The sequence below is a fragment of the Triticum aestivum genome, chromosome 3B (assembly GCF_018294505.1).
Source record: "Triticum aestivum cultivar Chinese Spring chromosome 3B, IWGSC CS RefSeq v2.1, whole genome shotgun sequence".
NCBI classification, from domain to species: Eukaryota; Viridiplantae; Streptophyta; class Magnoliopsida; order Poales; family Poaceae; genus Triticum; species Triticum aestivum.
Window position 1 is genome coordinate 51,769,372 of NC_057801.1, and position 17,550 is coordinate 51,786,921.

General features: G+C 48.1%; 1 protein-coding gene and 1 pseudogene across 1 annotated transcript; both read left to right on the plus strand.

Moving 5' to 3' along the window:
• The first annotated feature begins 227 nt into the window (after window positions 1-227).
• Window positions 228-854, plus strand: LOC123067273 (glucan endo-1,3-beta-glucosidase 11-like; annotated as a pseudogene).
• An 8,273-nt stretch (window positions 855-9,127) lies between these two features.
• LOC123064679 (uncharacterized) lies at window positions 9,128-11,486 on the plus strand. The gene is made up of 5 exons (XM_044488101.1): window positions 9,128-9,432; window positions 9,875-10,585; window positions 10,669-10,799; window positions 10,871-10,926; window positions 11,030-11,486. Exons 1-4 carry the CDS (start codon window positions 9,142-9,144, stop codon window positions 10,905-10,907), a joined length of 1,170 nt encoding a protein of 389 aa, XP_044344036.1. The 5' UTR covers window positions 9,128-9,141; the 3' UTR covers window positions 10,908-10,926; window positions 11,030-11,486.
• The last annotated feature ends 6,064 nt before the right edge of the window (window positions 11,487-17,550 follow it).

The window sequence follows — 17,550 nt, forward strand, 5'->3', positions numbered from 1 at the left end:
GTACCCGCCGCAGGTCGGACGGGTGCTCCGTGCAGAAGACACCGAGATCGCCGACGCGCGCGCGAGGCCGTCGCGGCAGCGAGTGCGAGCTCGTCTTAGCCGCCTACTCTGGCTTGACCGTTACCGCGTCGAGGGTAGCGTCACCAAAGCGCGGCATCGGGTGCGCGCCCTACGCGGCGACGGCGGGCTACGCGGATCCTCGCGTGCAGATCTCGCAGTCGCCGGCCATGCAGAAACTGCACACGGCGCTGGTAGCCACGTCGCTGCACCGCCCGATCATGGTCTCCACTCTCCACCACGCACTCCCTGGGCGTCTCGGACGTGCCCACGCCGCCGTCAGCCGGGCGGTTCGGCGAGGGGTGCGACGCCGCCGTCATCATCCCGCTCGCCGGCTTTCTGCGCGCTACGGGCGCGCCGTTCATGGCGAACGCCGTACCCTTTCAATGGCCTCACGCCCTCACCGGCGACACCGAACTCAACTTCGCGCTGTTGCGGGTGAGAGCCGAAGGTGTCATGGACTCTCGCACTGAGCTGCGGTACACCAACGCGCTGAACGCACAGCTCGACGCCTTGCACTCTGACACTGGGCTGTGGTACACCAACGCGCAGCTCAACGCCGTGCACTCGCTGATGGAGCTGTCGACGTGACCGACACCGGGTGACCATGGGCTGAGGAAGACAAGGAGGCCGGGATGGGCACCCGGCTCATGCCGAACGCGGACGCGGGCTCACCCTCTTCGACAAGAACCTGAAGCCCTGGCCGGTGTCCGAGCCTCACTTCCGACTGTTCCACGCCGACAGGACACCGGTCTATCTATGACACCGGCATCTTCACCACTCCAGACGTGAGGTAAATATTCTGTGCCACCATTGGTTTACTATCCGCTCTTCTTCGCCATGATGCTAACCACTCACGTTGCGTGCGTGGGGTGCTCGCCTGTTGGGTGGCTGAGCGCCAAAATTACACCGGCGGCGCCGGTAGCAGACGCGGGAGCGGCGGACTCGGGCTGGCGGTGGTGGACGGGCGCTGCTGCAGGAGAATATCAACCTGCTGCTGTACCAATGAAGATTTCTTTCTTCTCCTCTTCTTTTTCAGCTGGATTGGATTGGTCTCCCCCCTAATTAAACGGCGGCATACTTTGTTTCTTGATATTGTGTTTGGTGTTCAAGGTGCGGTGCGGGGGTGCGGGGTGGCGTGCACGATTTCGTGAACTGCTGCACATTTCATCAAACATTTCACATGCGTTCCGAATATGAGGGAAATTTGAAAGATTATGGCCGCGAGAGAACAAAAATACAGCCAGTTCAAAAAAAATTCAAAGCCAGTTCAAAAAAAAAGACAGAACAAAAATACAAGGGGTTCCTTACAAAAAACGTTGCCACATGTTGGTCATTGTATTTGTGTTGAAAAGTTTACTTTGATCATTGTAATTTTTTGCGGGTGTACTTAAGAATACGGTCAGGTCAGTGCGGTTACTATAAACAAATGAGGTGATTATACAGTCACTGGCCCATTGTATTAGATTTATATTTTGCCTAAGACTGATCAAATTTGCCTACGTGACAAATAATGCAGCCTAAGAGCGTCTACAGCCGTATATGACAAATATGACCCCTCAAACGCCTGCGAACGCGTCGGGCCGCGTCTGCAGCCAGTGATCAGGCACTGCTCAAATTAGCACAACTGCATCCAGACACCTCATACTAGATTCTCAAATCCATACAAAAGCATGCAAACAAAAAAACCTATGTACTACGTAGATGATCTAGCTACTCCTTGTCGAAGATGTCAACTCTCTCTGTGCCCGGCTCCGGGTACATGGGCGGCAGTTGCAACTCCGGCGCCTCCGGCTGCTCCGCTCCGGCCTCCTCCTCTATCTCTGTGTCGAGTTCGGCGAAGAGCGCGTTGGTCGCCGCCTGCTCCTGCCGGAGGAACTGCCGATTGACCTTCACATAGGCCTCACCCTGGATGTACACGATGATGGCCTTCAGCTTGGCTTGGGCGATGACGAACTCCGCCTCCGCCTCCTCGTTGAACCCCAGAGCAGGCTGCTCCGCCTCGTCCTCCTCCGGATCCGCCACCTCCATCGGCTCCGGCAGCTGCTCTTCCTCCTCCTCCTCCGACTGCTGTTGCTCCTCCTCCTCCTCCGGCTCCGGCGAGTCCGGAGTCAGCCCGGCAACGCTGAGGGCGGCACGCCTAGACTGGATCTCCTCCATGATCTGCCTCGGACGCTCCGGTGTGAGCATAGCGTACATGATGATCTTCTGCCGGACCATGGAGATGCTGGAGAGTGTGGGAGAGCGGGGGAGAGGAGGCGGACAAGCTCGGGTGCCGGCGCAGAAAGGGAGAAGGTGGATGGGCTAGAGTTGGGGGACGTCAACTGGCTTAAATAGCCGGATTTGGCCTCAGGCGGCGAGCCGGAGTGACGCCACGTGGTGCCGGAGGAGGCGTCCGTCGGACCGCTGGGTTTCCACACGATTCCGCGTAGGACCTCATCGTCAGTCCTACGTGGCGGGCGGGCCCAGGTGTCCATATATCCGCCTCATATTCGGGTTGGATATGAGGGGTGCCGGTCAGCCCGGACGTTTGAGCCTTGTTTGAGTCATCCGGCTGTGTCGAAATTTTGTGACCCGTTAGTGACCGAGTGATACTTTGCGACATTAGCGGGGATCCAAACCAGGGACCTGACGCCGAGACGAGGCAGCCAACTGACCTAGCAGCCCATTGCGACAAATAACTAGAGCGCGACATTGTTATGAGAAGACACGACAGGCATGCGCACGCTCGCACAGAACACGCGTGCACACATGACATATCGGAGGCCGCCGGGTCATGCTCCGGCAGCCGCGCCACCATGGTGCGCGCGCACGTTGAGGAGAGCGACCATCTCATGCAAACAGAGTTGGTATCTATGTGTTGGGCCGCCTCGTCTCGCAGCTCCTGTGCATCCGCCGCCCGGCATGGATTGGTATTGCGACGCGGCGGTCGCTCATGAGACCCTGTTCCGGATGACCGGCAACACAACGTGCACCCCTGACACGTCCGCTCCCGCTAGCCGCGGCTGCTTGCCGTGCGTGCGTATTGAGTTGTGTGTCGTGCTTGCTTGTCCGTCTGCATGCATGTTGTGAATGGCGAGAATGGTGAGAACTGAGAAGCTGTACGGTCGCGCCAAGCGGCGGCAGGCTGCGTGCGAACCAGACGCTGAAGGCCGGTTGACATATGGTCGAGGTGACCACGTGGAAGACATGGCCGGCAGACGCGTTGGGGAGGCACGACTCCACGGGCTGCATGGCGAGGCAGTGGACGGACTTGGGCGTGTAGAAAGCTGCAATGCGTGCGTGCTGCGTGCACCCGTGCTGGGTGCGTAGCGTGAGTGTGCACGATTGCTTTGGTAGCTTATGCTCCACCCTACGTACTCCTACGGTCACGCGCACAGGTTTGACCTCGTCGACCTCGCCAGGACAGGGTCCATGCATGTGAGTCAGCCCGCCGTGTATCTTGTGGCTCGAAACGGCGAGCTCCCGACGACAATGGGCGAGCTAGCTCCGGGTGAACCATGGTGTGGACGGAGCCGGCCCAGGACCGCCGGTATCCGCGCCCAGAACTTTGCAGCTCCGTCGACGTTGGCGAGTGCACATCTCCGGACGCGGCCGCGCAGATCGACGGGAGTGTGGCGCGCACTAAGACGCTGGATGCGCACGAGCTGGCGCGCACCGGCCGCATCGTGCGCGAGCGCGCTCTGCCGTCGATGGATGTCAGACGAGGCGCAAGCTCCCGGCGAGGTCCCGGCCGGCGGGCGGGAGTTGCGGAGCACGGCGCCCACAGGCCGGCGCTTCGAGACGCGGTGCTAGTCGACGAGAACGTGATGCGGAGGTGGGAGGAGCTGTGCGTAACGTGCTGGAGCAGAACCGCGGCGCGCGGCACTCGCCGACAACGGCATGCTGCCGTTCTACCTGACGCCGATGCGGGGAGGCACGAGGCCATGTAACAGCTGCGGGAAGGCGATGCTCTGCCTGTCGCCAACAAAACTCAGCAGAGGGATTAGACATGTCAACGTCGAGGCTGACGTGCCGAGGTCAATGCTCCAAACTTTCTTTTTCCACCGTGTAAGTTTCATTTAAAACGATGCCGAAACCACTCCAATCGATCAAATATACATCAAACACACCCGTTTTTGTGGTTTGTTTTGACCTCCCTAGTTTTGGAGTCTTGAGTTTCCGGACTTTGACAACATTCGAGGACGGACAATATTTGAATCATCTTGCTGCCGACCATATACTTACCTACTCCCTCCGTTCCTAAATACTTGTCTTTCTAGAGATTTCAAAAGGTGACTACATACGGAGCAAAATGAGTGAATCTACAGTCTAAAATATGTCTATGTACATCCGTATGTGGTAGTCTATTTGAAATCTCTAGAAAGACAACTATTTAGGAACGGAGGGAGTATGTAGCATGGATGTGTTCGTCTTAGGAGCTGTTCGTGAAGCCTCCAGCTCCGCCAGATTCAAAGATCCACAGAGTACCTATTTCGCGGCTCCTAAATTTAAGCTGCGGCCCGGCTGCTCCGGGAGCGGAGTTACGGAGTGGGAGGGACTCCGAACAGGCCCTTAGTATCTACTCTCTCCGTTCCAAATTACTTGTCGCGGTAATTTCCGATGGAGGGAGCACGTTAGATTTAACTGGTTATTTCGTGGATTTATTGTGTGCTTTCTCAGTGGTTGAATATAGATGTATACATTTTCGCAAAAGAAGAAGAAGAATATAGATGTATACATGCTCTTGTACGGACTATACAACGAGAGTTAGTGCACATACATTACACTTCCAACACTAGTTCCTCTAGATCCGAAAATCCAAATCTGAGCCCGAGCTCATCTGCACCTGCGCTCACCAAAAAAATCAAAATAAATACTAAAAAAATTCAAAAAGTTCCAAAACAAATTGGGGTGGTGGACAATTTGATGCGTGAGGTGCGCCCCAATTTTCAAAACATTTGGACTTATGTGCAGCTCTCAGCAAAAAAGACAAATCGGAGGTCTGTAAAAATGTGTACTGTTCATATACTGTTTTGGTCTGATTTGTCTTTTTTGCTGAGAGCTGCACATAAGTCCAAATGTTTTGAAAATTGGGGCGCACCTCTCGCATCAAATTGTCCACCACCTCAATTTTTTTCGGATTTTTTTGAACTTTTCTGAATTTTTTACGAATTTTTTTTTGAACAGGTGCAAATGCACCCGGGCACCGAAACGCCGCACTCAGTCAACCTTTAACATTCTCCCTTATTTCCATGATGTTTTTTGTTTTGTTTTTGCAAATATGCATAAAAATAGAATATGTTTGATGCTGGCAGAAATTAGCCGATAATCATATAATATAGTCACTTTTCATTGGAGACCATCATAGGATTTTTAAAACCGAACATTTATGCTCTTGCAATGTGTCAGTAGTTTGCACTGGTTCCCTCGCAAAAATATATAGCTTGCATTGGTTGGTCATTTCCCTTTTCTTTTTTGCCTTGTTCTGCCTGTCCGAAAGGGACTTCACTATTCTGTGTGAAAATTTTGTTGATGCCTTTTGCATTGGAGTTGGACAACTCTAGTTTGAGTTTTTTTATGGAAATTAGTAGATATGGTACATGTGCCACATCATTTGTGGTCTTGGTTAAAATGTAGATGAACATGGGAGATTATAGAGTCGCATATAAAAGCTATCAATTTCCTAGTAAAATTCCCCAAGTTATTCGATTGAAAGTTGGATTTTAGATCGGTTGAAAGTTCTGCTTGTTATAGTGGAAACCCGTGTGCAAACTAGACGAAAGTTGGTGTTGTAAATATAAAAGTTGAAGCGGTTCGGTATTCTACAATACAAACTTGATGTCCATCAAGTTGAAAGTTGGTCATTAGGTGCAAATCAATCTCATTCTCTCCCTTTTTACAATGTTTTCCTTAGAGGTTGGATTTAAAATGTAGCTGTAATCACCTGTAAGGATGAGCGCCTACAAATTTGCCTTGCGCCTATGCAAGACTAGGCTCTCGTGGAACCGATGCTTCTACTTAGTCATCATAGACGATCAAATCCATTTGAGAGATGCCTTTTGTTGATACCAACTCCCCACAACTCAAGACCAGGGTCGGCCCTATGTAGGGTAAACGACTTAACGACAAGAGACCATGAGGGGTAGGTGCCCAGGATGGGGATTTGATTGGTTTCTTTTTTCTTAACAGGCTCTGCTATGTAATCTCTCCATTCTTTTATGTAAGGAGTATTATTTTTGGCACAATGACCAAATCACTTAATTATAGATAAATTAGGATAAAATTATCCTTGGCTAATTTGTTGGTTAGCGGCAAATAAATCATTTGGGCCACCAAAGGAAGAGATACACATAATTTGGGAGTAGCTTCCAAATGGCTCAACAGATCACAGCCGATGTGTGAACGGCTTCTCGCCACCTTGGGCCTCCTTTCACAATGTAATATGCATTTCTTCTAATTATTCATAATTCGTTGTAAGCCGCTAGTCTTCCGTCGTCGCCCCTTGCATCTCCACCCCGTCTTGCAGGTCTCCATCGATCCCCGCTCGTAGTCGCCGCCCAAAGTACCCACTCGTAAAGTAACATTCATGCCTTTCAGCGATGTGTATTCAGTGGAATGAGACATTTCCATTGACTATGAAAGCGTATGTAGCGACTTGATCAATCTCAAGATGATGTGCCGGCTCAGTCTTTTGAAGGTGCTCATAGGGATAGGATGTGCGTGCGTGGGTGCGTTCATAAGCATATGCCTATCTACTATGTTTTGAAAGAAAAAGAAAAACTCTTCTCCAAAGTTACGCAAGGAAAAAATCGAAATGGTGGAAAAGAAATGAAAATTACTCTTATACATTTTATTTTAATCTGCCATTTCCGTCCGCATCCCATTCCCACCCCAGCAAAGGAAAAACAAAACTCGCTCCGCCTCCGCCTCCGCCTCGCCCTTGCTCCGCTCTCCCCCGCGGAAGCGCGCGGCGCGTCTTCCGTGCGACGACCACCGCAGCCGTCGCTGGTACCACCGCCGCCGGCCTCGCCACCGCCTCTGCCTCTGCGTGCGGGCCCCGCCTCCGCCTCGGCTTCCGGGTTCCTCCCCCGCTCTCCTCCTGAAGCCCGCGGCGGCGCCTCCTGCGGCGACACCGCGGCCGTCGCAAGTACCACCACCGCCGACCTCGCCTCCCCGGCTCCGCCTCTGCATCCTTCTACGCGGGCCCCGCCTCCGCCTCGGGGTTCCTCCCCCCGCTCTCCTCCTGAAGCCCGCGGCGGCGCCTCCCTGCGGCGACCACCGCGGCCGTCGCGAGTAGCGCCACCGGAATCTCCTCCGACTCCGAGTCCCTCCCTCGGCCTGCGGCGGCTCCTCCCCGCGACGACGCCGCGGCTGTAGCAGCCACCACCACACCGGTACGGTCTCCTCCTCCGGTCCCTCCCTCTGCGCCTCCTCCGCTCTTCCCCGCCTCGACGCCGCGCTGAGCGGTGGCCGTTGCACAAGTACGACCGCGCCTGGTCCGCCTCGCAACTGCGGCCCGCCTCCGTACCCGCCGACGTCTCGGGCTCGACAGACGGGCCTCATAAACCCTAGCTTTTCACTATTTCGTTTAGCTCTGGTTTGGTCACTAGTTTGATTGCTCAAGGTTCTATTGTTTAACAGTGTCAGTTACTAGCATATTTTGGCCATGAACAGTGGATATCATGCTGTGAACATCTATCTAAACTGCTTGAATTCAGATTATACTTGTAATGGTCCATGATGCATCACACTTGTTAATGGCTAAAACACTGATATGATGAATTCAATATTTGTCAAATGCTTAGAATCAAGAAAACAATGGTAGTAGAAATCCCCGGAACTTCTGTATTTTATTTGGTAGCACTGAACTTCTGTATGCTGTCGTACTAGATTTCACCTTTTAGGAGTGTTTAGTGTATTCCTTTGCTCGGTAGTAGAAATATAATTTGGCAGTAGTGAAAGTTCTGTTCAAATGATATTAAGAACCAAATACACCCCGAAGAGAAGTAAAATGTTTGGTTGTTTGCAATTGAGTTGACCAATGATCATAATTTTTTCTTAAACTAAAGGGTTCAGCATTCTAAATGGCGATACATTATGTGTAGATATGCCGATGTGGAGTTGCTTAATTTGTTATTTTTGTGTATTTCTTTAGTCGGGCATCGATGTGTATATGCTTAGGGTAAGATGATGCCTCTGTTCTGTTATACTATCAATGTGTTGACAATGTTAGGCATAAACCAATGTCCTTCACACACAAATTTTTAAATAGTTATGGAATTTTAACGTATGTCATGAACGTATGTCATGTTATAAATTTATTAGTTGCACGCTCATATTCATTATACTCGTCCATCGTTCTGATTCCAAATGGTTTAGCAAGCCCCAAAATTCCTACAAAACTGATATATTCACCACCTAGCAGTGATACCGATATGCATGATCACTGTTGTTTGATTGGCTTAAATGTTTACCCATGTTCTTTTTTTTCTACAAACTGAGAGATATGTTGCCTCTTTTGGCCTCCTTTTGTTAGAATCATGTCGCTGTTGGGGCGCTCAGTTTGCCTCTTAAAATTGCTACATGTTAGTCTAGGGATAAGGTTGCAGCTAGTACAGATTTGCATTGTTTTGTCTTGAACATAGTACTTTTGTTTGCTTTGCTTAGAATCCTTTCAGGAATCTAGTTTTCTGTGAGGATGATGGTTTTGCTCTTCAGTAACCTACTTTTTTCTGCTCTTGCATGGTATTTTAATTATCTAGTCACCCAGCTCTGCACCCTGCTGTTAAACTCTGAAGTGTGGTGGGTTTGGGAAGTTTCTGGATAACTCTATTCCTCTCTAGTCTGTACAATACATATACTGGTTTACATGGACCCGTGGGCCAGACTTACTCGCACATATACGGCCCAACAAACTCTAATACTATTTCATACACTGTTTTTGGTGAACTGGCTGTGATTGGAGTAATTTGCTTATTTGACAAGTTGTAATACTCCCTCGGATATGTGTATTATTCGGCATTATGCATTTGCGCTTACTAATTGATTAGTCTGACATAATTAAATATTTTCTTCCAGTTATCAAGCAACTAAGGATCAAATATGGCGTCATGTCAAGAAAGAAAGCGGGCTGAGAGAGAGGCCAGGAAGAAAGTTGCACAGGCTTTCAAGGAAGGAGCTATTTGGAGGTTGAAGTTACGTATTCTTACTTGGTTAATGTGGATTTTGCTGTGCGCTGAGTGGATATCAACAAACCGGGTACATGATGGTCTGCGCATGGCAATTCTAGCAGCCCCATGGACAATCGGTATTCTGTATTGCTCTGCGGATTGGGTACGAGATGTTTGCTGGGTTCTTATGCTGTACATTTGGCCTCAATGGATGCTGAACCTAGTATGTATCCTCATCTTCCTAAATTTATTTCAGCGAATGGTGATATATAGCCTATATAGAAATACTATAGAACCCCGCACTTGATGATCATGGACTAGTTTATACGTACTATCTAGGAGAGTAAGAACTAATTTAGCAATCCTTATGTATACAAGTTGCAGAATTCCTTTGTGTGTACTGTGTGTGTGTGGCCACTCACAGTTCTGTTTATAGTCATTAACATCACTGTTTTGTTTGTGTGTGTTGCTCTATCTACTGCTTACAGTAATACTCCAATTTCTAGTAGTATTAAACTATTAATTCTGTTGCTTGAGTTAATAGATAGCAGAAACCAATCCTATCATGCTTAAACTAATATATGCTCCACAATTATTGGTTCGAAGCACATTCATAAGTTGTATGCTGCAAAATAACTTGGATTTTGTGTGTGTATGATCTAAAGATACCCGGAGAGAGATCAGTGAGACAGTATATGAACAAGTATGGAGTTGTTGGTACGCGCCCAATTGAGGGTGGTGGTTCAGCGGTCGTCTGCACCAAGTATGGTAGAAATCTGTGGTCAGGGTTTATTAAGGTGATAACTGATGCTCACAACCGGCACCAAAGTTGGGGCGGGCAATTCACTATGGAGGATCTAAGGATGAGTGGACACCGCTGCCGCATTAAGCGTGAACCCATGTGCGATGGAAGTTTTGCCAATCTGCTATTAGATCTGGCCACGTTGGCTAGGCTATTGCTGGTAGATGAATTCAAAGATTCCCAAGGAGATCCAATTAGTTATATCCGGGAGCTATACAACTTGATGGTCTCCCCTACAGTTGGTTCATGTCCTTCAAAGGCAAAGAAGGAAAAGTTCCTTAAATTCCTGCACAACCATCCGGCTGTCAAGTCACCAAGAGCAGTCACGATCCTCATAAGTGCAGTCTTCCAAGCCTATAAATCAATGGGTCAAATAGAGAAAAAGACAGTCGATGACCTTGTGGCTAAGATGAAGTTTACTGAGGATTGGAGGGTAGATGCTGCATTGAACTCGTTACTTAACAAGGTGTTGCTATTCAAGTACAACGACCCCAATAACACTTTGCCCAGTTATGCTCCCAATCCGAGTGGCCTTTTTAGGTTCTTACGGAACTTCCAGCAGCACGGCGGGGATGTAAGTTTTCTCATAATTCGAGTAATCCACATGCTTGTATTTTAGTTGTCGTCTGAAATAACGATATATGTTGTGCTTGACAGGCCAATCAGGGTGATAAAAAACAAAACATCTCTAACCTTGAGGAACTGGAGTATATTGCTTCATACAGATTTTCAACTTTCATATCTATGCTTATTGAAGATCTTGTTATGGAGTTGGATATGCAGGGGATGTAAGTCTAAAGTTTGATTTTGTTTACTCCATTCAAAATTGATGTTCCATCATAACTGATTTGTTATGCAGGTTACAATATGCTTGGGAGAACTACACGCGTGCTTAGAGACTCACGGTAACGAAAGGTAATTCTATCTACTTTAGAGAACATGGAAAAAGTCGTGCTTTCAACATGTCCCAGGTTTGGTGGTCCTGACACTTGTTTTTTTATTTTGGTTGAAATTGCAGAGAGAACACTAAGTGAGAAGCGATTGTCGAGGACATGAGACCTGGGCATGTGGTCGAAATTGCAGAGACAACAAGTGAGAAGCGATTGGCATGGAGGCCTGGACATGTTCTGAGTTGACGAAGAAATAGTTGTTAGCACTCGATTACAGAGCGATCAGATTAGCTTTTCTTGTCCTGATGCAGGGGATATCGTCTGTTTGGATGTAGTATGTGCTTATTTTTGGTCACTGACCATTGCTTCGGTTAGCACTCAGTCTGTTCAAGACTTGTAGAATTAGCTGTTAGCACGCTGTCATATTTCAGCTGGTCACTGACCATTGCTTCGGTTAGCACTCAATCTGTTTCAGACTTGTAGAATTAGCTGTTAGCACGCTGTATGACTACGCTCTCTCTTGAATGAGGACACTGTCCCTCTTTTAGCACTACGTTGCTTTGTTACTGGTCAATGGAAGTACTTGTTTTCGGTCACTGACCATTGGTTCTACTTTGTTTGAACTCCTATCTTTTTCATGACGCTGGCTGTTGCTTGTTATTGGTCAATCTGATTCAGACCTCTAGAATCTGATTCCCTTTAGTACTCTGTATGCACTTATATGGTTTTGTTACTTTGTATGACAGCTTCCTGTGAACATATAGTGGCACAAGTAGCCTGGCAGCTAACTCTTCCTTTTAATCTCCCACCTGTTAACCTGTTATTATCTCATGGACATTACCCAAGGTAGAATAAAGCGGTCAAAATGGGGTCATCCTTTGCCTTCAAGAAAAGAGGACATTACTTAAAGCGCGAGATATATTGAACTGGTCATAAGCTATTGTCTGTGTGTAATAAGGTGTACACACTGAAGAAGTACGGTGGCCTCACTACCTTCCAAGGTTTCTATACAACAAAACAGAGCTGCTAATTATTAGGCTCATTCATATTAACAATCTTACCATCTTCTCTTCACAAAACGCCACTATTTCTATTTGTCAATCAGGCCGACACCCAACTCCAAGCCCGGCTGAGAAATTCAAAAAAAAAAGTAAGGCCGAGAAAAATACATTTTTTTCCGCAAATACGCAAAGCTTCAGTATCTTTCCATTGATAGAAGAATAGAGAATGAGTACAAAGTGATGGTACAACACATGCACGATCGCAAGATGGAGTGAACGCGGTGCCCAGAGCAGAGAGACAAGAGAGAGAAGGGTTGCTCGGCCTGAACAAACACACAACACCGCTAAACTCCCTAACATGAGAAGCAATCTGACCCAATGTCGGCGGTAAAACCGATAGACTTCAGGGTAGGGGGTCCCGAGCTGTGGATCTCGGATCGGTGGTAACATGGGATGAAGGAGACAATATTTTCCCAGGTTCGGCCCCTCTCGAAGAGGTAATACCCTATTTCCTGCTTTGATTGTGTTGATGATGATGTATCGAATACATGCTTGATCTACCTCGAGATCGTAAGTAGAGATCTAACCCTAATGCTAGGTGTATGTAGTTGTGATTGAGTCCCCCCTACAGGCTAAACCCTTTTGATGCGGAGCATCCTACGTTCATCCCCATGAACCTGCCTATGTCTCCCCAAGCACCAAGTGGTCCTATGACAAGAGCTCGTGCCCGCTCTATCGAAACCTATGTGAACTCGCTCCTCTCTGAACTTACACTTCCGCATGTGAGACATGGCTACTAACTCAACCAGGGACCTTGTGCATGCTCAGGTACTTGGATGAGGGACGTGAAGATGCTACGTCAAACGGACAAGACGACGACGACACCAAGTACAAGAACCAAGTGGAAGAGCAGCCAGAAAGCTACAACCATCGGACGACCGGTAGTTACCGGACGTCCGACAGCCGGAGGTCCAGCCAGTGATGTCTACTACGCAACCTTCTTCTTGTAGACGTTGTTGGGACTCCAAGTGCAGAGGTTTGTAGGACAGTAGCAAATTTCCCTCAAGTGGATGACGTAAGGTTTATCAATCCGTGGGAGGCGTAGGTTGAAGATGGTCCCTCTCAAACAACCCTGCAACCAAATAACAAAGAGTCTCTTGTGTCCCCAACACACCCAATACAATGGTAAATTGTATAGGTGCACTAGTTCGGCGAAGAGATGGTGATACAAGTGCAATACGGATGGTAGATATAGGTTTTTGTAATATGAAAATATAAAAACAGCAAGGTAGCAAGCGATAGAAGTGAGCACAAACGGTATTGCAATGCTTCGAAACAAGGCCTAGGGTTCATACTTTCACTAGTGCAAGTTCTCTCAACAAGGATAACATAATTAGATCATATAACAATCCCTCAGCATGCAACAAAGAGCACTCCAAAGTCACTAATAGCAGAGAACAAACGAAGAGATTATTGTAGGGTACGAAACCACCTCAAAGTTATTATATTCGATCAATCCATTGGGCTATTCCTATAAGTGTCACAAACAACCCTAGAGTTCGTAGTAAAATAACACCTTAAGACACACATCAACCAAAACTCTAATGTCACCTAGATACTCCAATGTCACCACAAGTATCCGCGGGTATGATTATGCGATATGCATCACATAATCTCAGATTCATCTATTCAAACCAACACAAAGAACTTCAAAGAGTGCCCCAAAGTTTCTACCGGAGAGTCAAGACGAAAACATGTGCCAACCCCTATGCATAGATTCCCAAGGTCACGGAACCCGCATGTTGATCACCAAAACATACATCAAGTGAATCAATAGAATACCCCATTATCACCACGGGTATCCCACGCAAGACATACATCAAGTGTTCTCAAATCCTTAAAGACTCAATCCGATAAGATAACTTCAAAGGAAAAACTCAATCCATTACAAGAGATAGAGGGGGAGAAACATCATAAGATCCAACTATAATAGCAAAGCTCGCGAGACATCAAGATCGTGCCATATCAAGAACGAGAGAGAGAGAGAGAGAGAGAGAGAGAGAGAGAGAGAGAGAGAGAGAGAGAGAGAGAGAGAGAGAGAGATCAAACACATAGCTACTGGTACATACCCTCAGCCCCGAGGGTTAACTACTCCCTCTTCGTCATGGAGAACGCCGGGATGATGGAGATGGCCACTGGTGATGGATTCCCCCTCCGGCAGGGTGCCAGAACGGGCTCCCGAGAGGTTTTTGGTGGCTACAGAGGCTTGCGGCGGCGGAACTTCCGATCTAGGTTATGCTTCGGGGGTTTCTGTATTTATAGGAGGGTTTGGCATCGAGAACAAGTCAGGAGGACCCACGGGGTGTCCACGAGGCACAGGGGCACGCCCTAGGGGGGGCGCCCTCCACCCTCATGGGCCCCACGGGACTCCTCTCCGATAACTTTTTGTTCCAGTTATATTTTCCAGAAAAATCTCTAAATAGCAACAATTGTTTTAACTAATCTGTCCTAGGTTTCATACTAATTCTAATTAACTAACTAGAACTATAAAATTTAAATAACAACAATTGCTTTAACTAAAAAATGCAAGAAACCTATATAATCAATTCTGTTTTTTGTTACACTAAAAAATAGCCTAGGGTTCATACTATTTCATACTAATTAGCACTAAATAGCAGAGAAGAGGGGTGGGGAAGGGCTTAAAGAGGGCAGAGAGAGATGGGGTCGGGGGAGACGGCGCGGCAGCGAGGCGAGGCGGGGGCGAGCGCCGGGGTTGGGGGTCGCAGGGGTCGGGGGATGGGGCGAGCGCGGGGACGGGGGCGAGCGCCGGGGTCGGGGGCGAGCGCCGAGACGGGGCCGAGCGCCGGGGACGGGGCCGAGCACCGGGGTCGAGGGCTCCGGCGGCGACGACACGGGGGAAGAGAGAATGGGATTTGGGGGAAGAGCAGAGGCGGGAAGAAGCAGAGAGAGTGAGGATTTTGGGGGTTAAGTCGAGATAGCAGTAGCGCGTTCCGTACAAACGCACTATAGCTAAGTTAGCTATAGTGCATTTGCAAAGAACGCGCCGCTATTTTAGATAGCTGTAGCGTTTATTTCAGAAAGCGCTAATGCTATTACAGATAGCGATATCGTTTTCCTGTAGAAAGCGCTACTGCTATTACCTGTAACAGTCGTCCTGTTTGTTTCTTCTATTTTCTTTTCCTTTATTTTCTCTCCCTTTTCTTTTATTTTCTTTTCCTTTTTTCTGAGAGCAGTGAATGAAGGGACGGTGATACAATGTATATAACTAAGGCGATATATATTGCATCATTTGACGGTTAAGTATGTATACAAAATGGGAACATATATATTACATCATTTGACCAATGCACAATGGCCAGGTGTGTACACAAACTGGGAACATATATATTACATCATTTGACTGATAACGTACGGTTCCTCAGCGTTGAAGTTTTTGTTTTTGAGTGAGCTTCTTTCCCTTCTTGTTCGTTGAAGGATAATTGAGCCCCTCATTGTGACTTTTCCTTTTCCATGGAGTACGATCTTTCTTAGGTAATGTAGTATTGATTCTTCTTTTGACATATACTTCATCATCATCGTCATCTTCCCTCATTGGGTTGTCGTACTGGTCGTAGTCTTCCTCATTGGCGACTCCATCCATTCCAATGATGTTCCTTTTGCCTCTTCTCACGACAACACGGTTGGGATTGAACGGATCGGTTATGAAGAAGCATTGTGTCACATGCTTAGCGTGTACCCATGGCTCGTTTTTTGCGATAGCGTTCAGGGTAGCGCTCTTGGCGTCGGGTATTGTCATGGTAGTGAAAACCGGTTTTCTCTTTGGACATTCTTAGCCCATCTGACACGGAACATTGTCGCGTTGTGCAGTCCAGAATAGTAATTAAAGCTCCCAGATCTCCTCGACCCTTCCGTAAAATTTCTCAGTTGGGCCGTTGTCGTTGTCGGTCATGCATTCCATCTTCACCACTGAGTTCTGATCATCACTGTCCATATCTTTGGCCTCCATGTAGAACGTGTATCCGTTGATATCATATGCCTGATAGATGATGAGTTTGGGCGAGGGGCCATGTGCTAAGGCGTAAATGAGCAATCCGTCCTTAGAGCCCTCTTTCGGGGGATTAGCAATAATATGCTCTTTGAACCAATGCAGGAAAATGGAGTTGTGCTCTCTAGTAACTTCGGCGTCCGTCCTGCATAGCCCTCGGTCACAATACTTCTTTGCGATAATTTCTTTGTGCAGTGCCACAAAAGGATCTACCTCGTCTAGGTGTTGTAGCACTACCAAGTTTGCTCTGTCAAAGTCGTTGTGTCGATCTGAGTATGCCACATGCAGTTCCCTGTGACTGTTGGAGTGACCTTCTCCTTCGAGCCTCCCATCGTGCTTGTTAACGGGCAAACCAACACCAACACCAGGCGGCTGGTCCGTGCCATATAGAAAATTCTCAAAGAAAGAGGTGCACTCTTGTGTCAGATAGCCCTGGACAATGCTTCCATCCGGACGGGACATGTTACGAATGAATCCTTTGATGATCTCATTCATCCTCTCAATTGGCATCATGTTGTGCAGGAATGACGGCCCCAGGTCTATTATGTCGTCCACAATATGGACACACAGATGCACCATGACGTCAAAGAACGCGGGCGGGAAGTACATCTCAAGCTCATCCAATATCACAACGATCTCTTCCTGTAGCCCTCAAAGCTGTTTCACACTGATCGACTTTCGAGAGATGACGTCGAAAAAGTTGCAGAGACCAATAAGCGTGTCACAGACGTGCTTGTCCATTATCCCTCTAAGGGCAACAGGTAGTATTTGCGTCATCATCACATGATAGTCATGAGACTTCATCCCGCTGAACCTTTTCTTGTCCGTGTCTAGATATCTGCTTATCTTGCCACAGTAACCCGAACTAACTTTGACTCTGGTAAGGCACTTAAAGAATTGATCGATCTCAGCCGAACTTAAGGTGAAGCAAGAAGGAGGGCAATAATCCTCTTCCTTTACTTTTTGCCCTTCTTCTCCTGCGCCTCTGTCTCCGTCTCTGTCTCATCTGACTTTTTACGAGGTGGCATGTGCAGATCTTTCCTGATTTCCAAATCTTGCAAGTCTTTTCTTGCCTTTGGCCCATCCTTGGTCTTATCCGGCATGTTCATCAGTATCGCGAGCAAGCTCTCAAGGACATTCTTACATATATGCATTTGATCAAGGCAATTAGGTGTGTCGAGTTTGTGCCAGTACTCCAAGTCCCAGAACACAGACCTCATCTTCCATACCTTCAGCAGCAGCTCCGGCGCCTTTTTCATCGTCTTTCCCGGCACAGGGCACTATTCCCAGTTTTTCAATAGCTCATCGATTTCGGTGTCGCTCCGCTTATGTGGAGGTCCTCGATGCTCAACGTGACCATTGAATAGATCTCCATGGTTTCTCCATGGGTCATCCTTCTCGAGCCATCTTCGATGCCCCATGTACACGATTTTCCCAGACCCGTCCTCTTTCCTTGACGTTAGCTGCTGAGATGTCGTATCATCTATGCACCGCGTGCATCCGCAATATCCATGGACACCTAGCCTGCGACATATCCGTAACCAAGATAGTCGTGCACCGTCGTGATCACGCGACTCTCATG

Bases quoted from the DNA above. Each gene is read 5' to 3' on its own strand.
- LOC123064679 (XM_044488101.1), top strand. From the start codon at position 9,142: ATGGCGTCATGTCAAGAAAGAAAGCGGGCTGAGAGAGAGGCCAGGAAG. The intron at 9,433-9,874 runs GTATGTATCCTC...TATGATCTAAAG, and splicing joins CTCAATGGATGCTGAACCTA to ATACCCGGAGAGAGATCAGT. The intron at 10,800-10,870 runs GTAAGTCTAAAG...TTTGTTATGCAG, and splicing joins GAGTTGGATATGCAGGGGAT to GTTACAATATGCTTGGGAGA.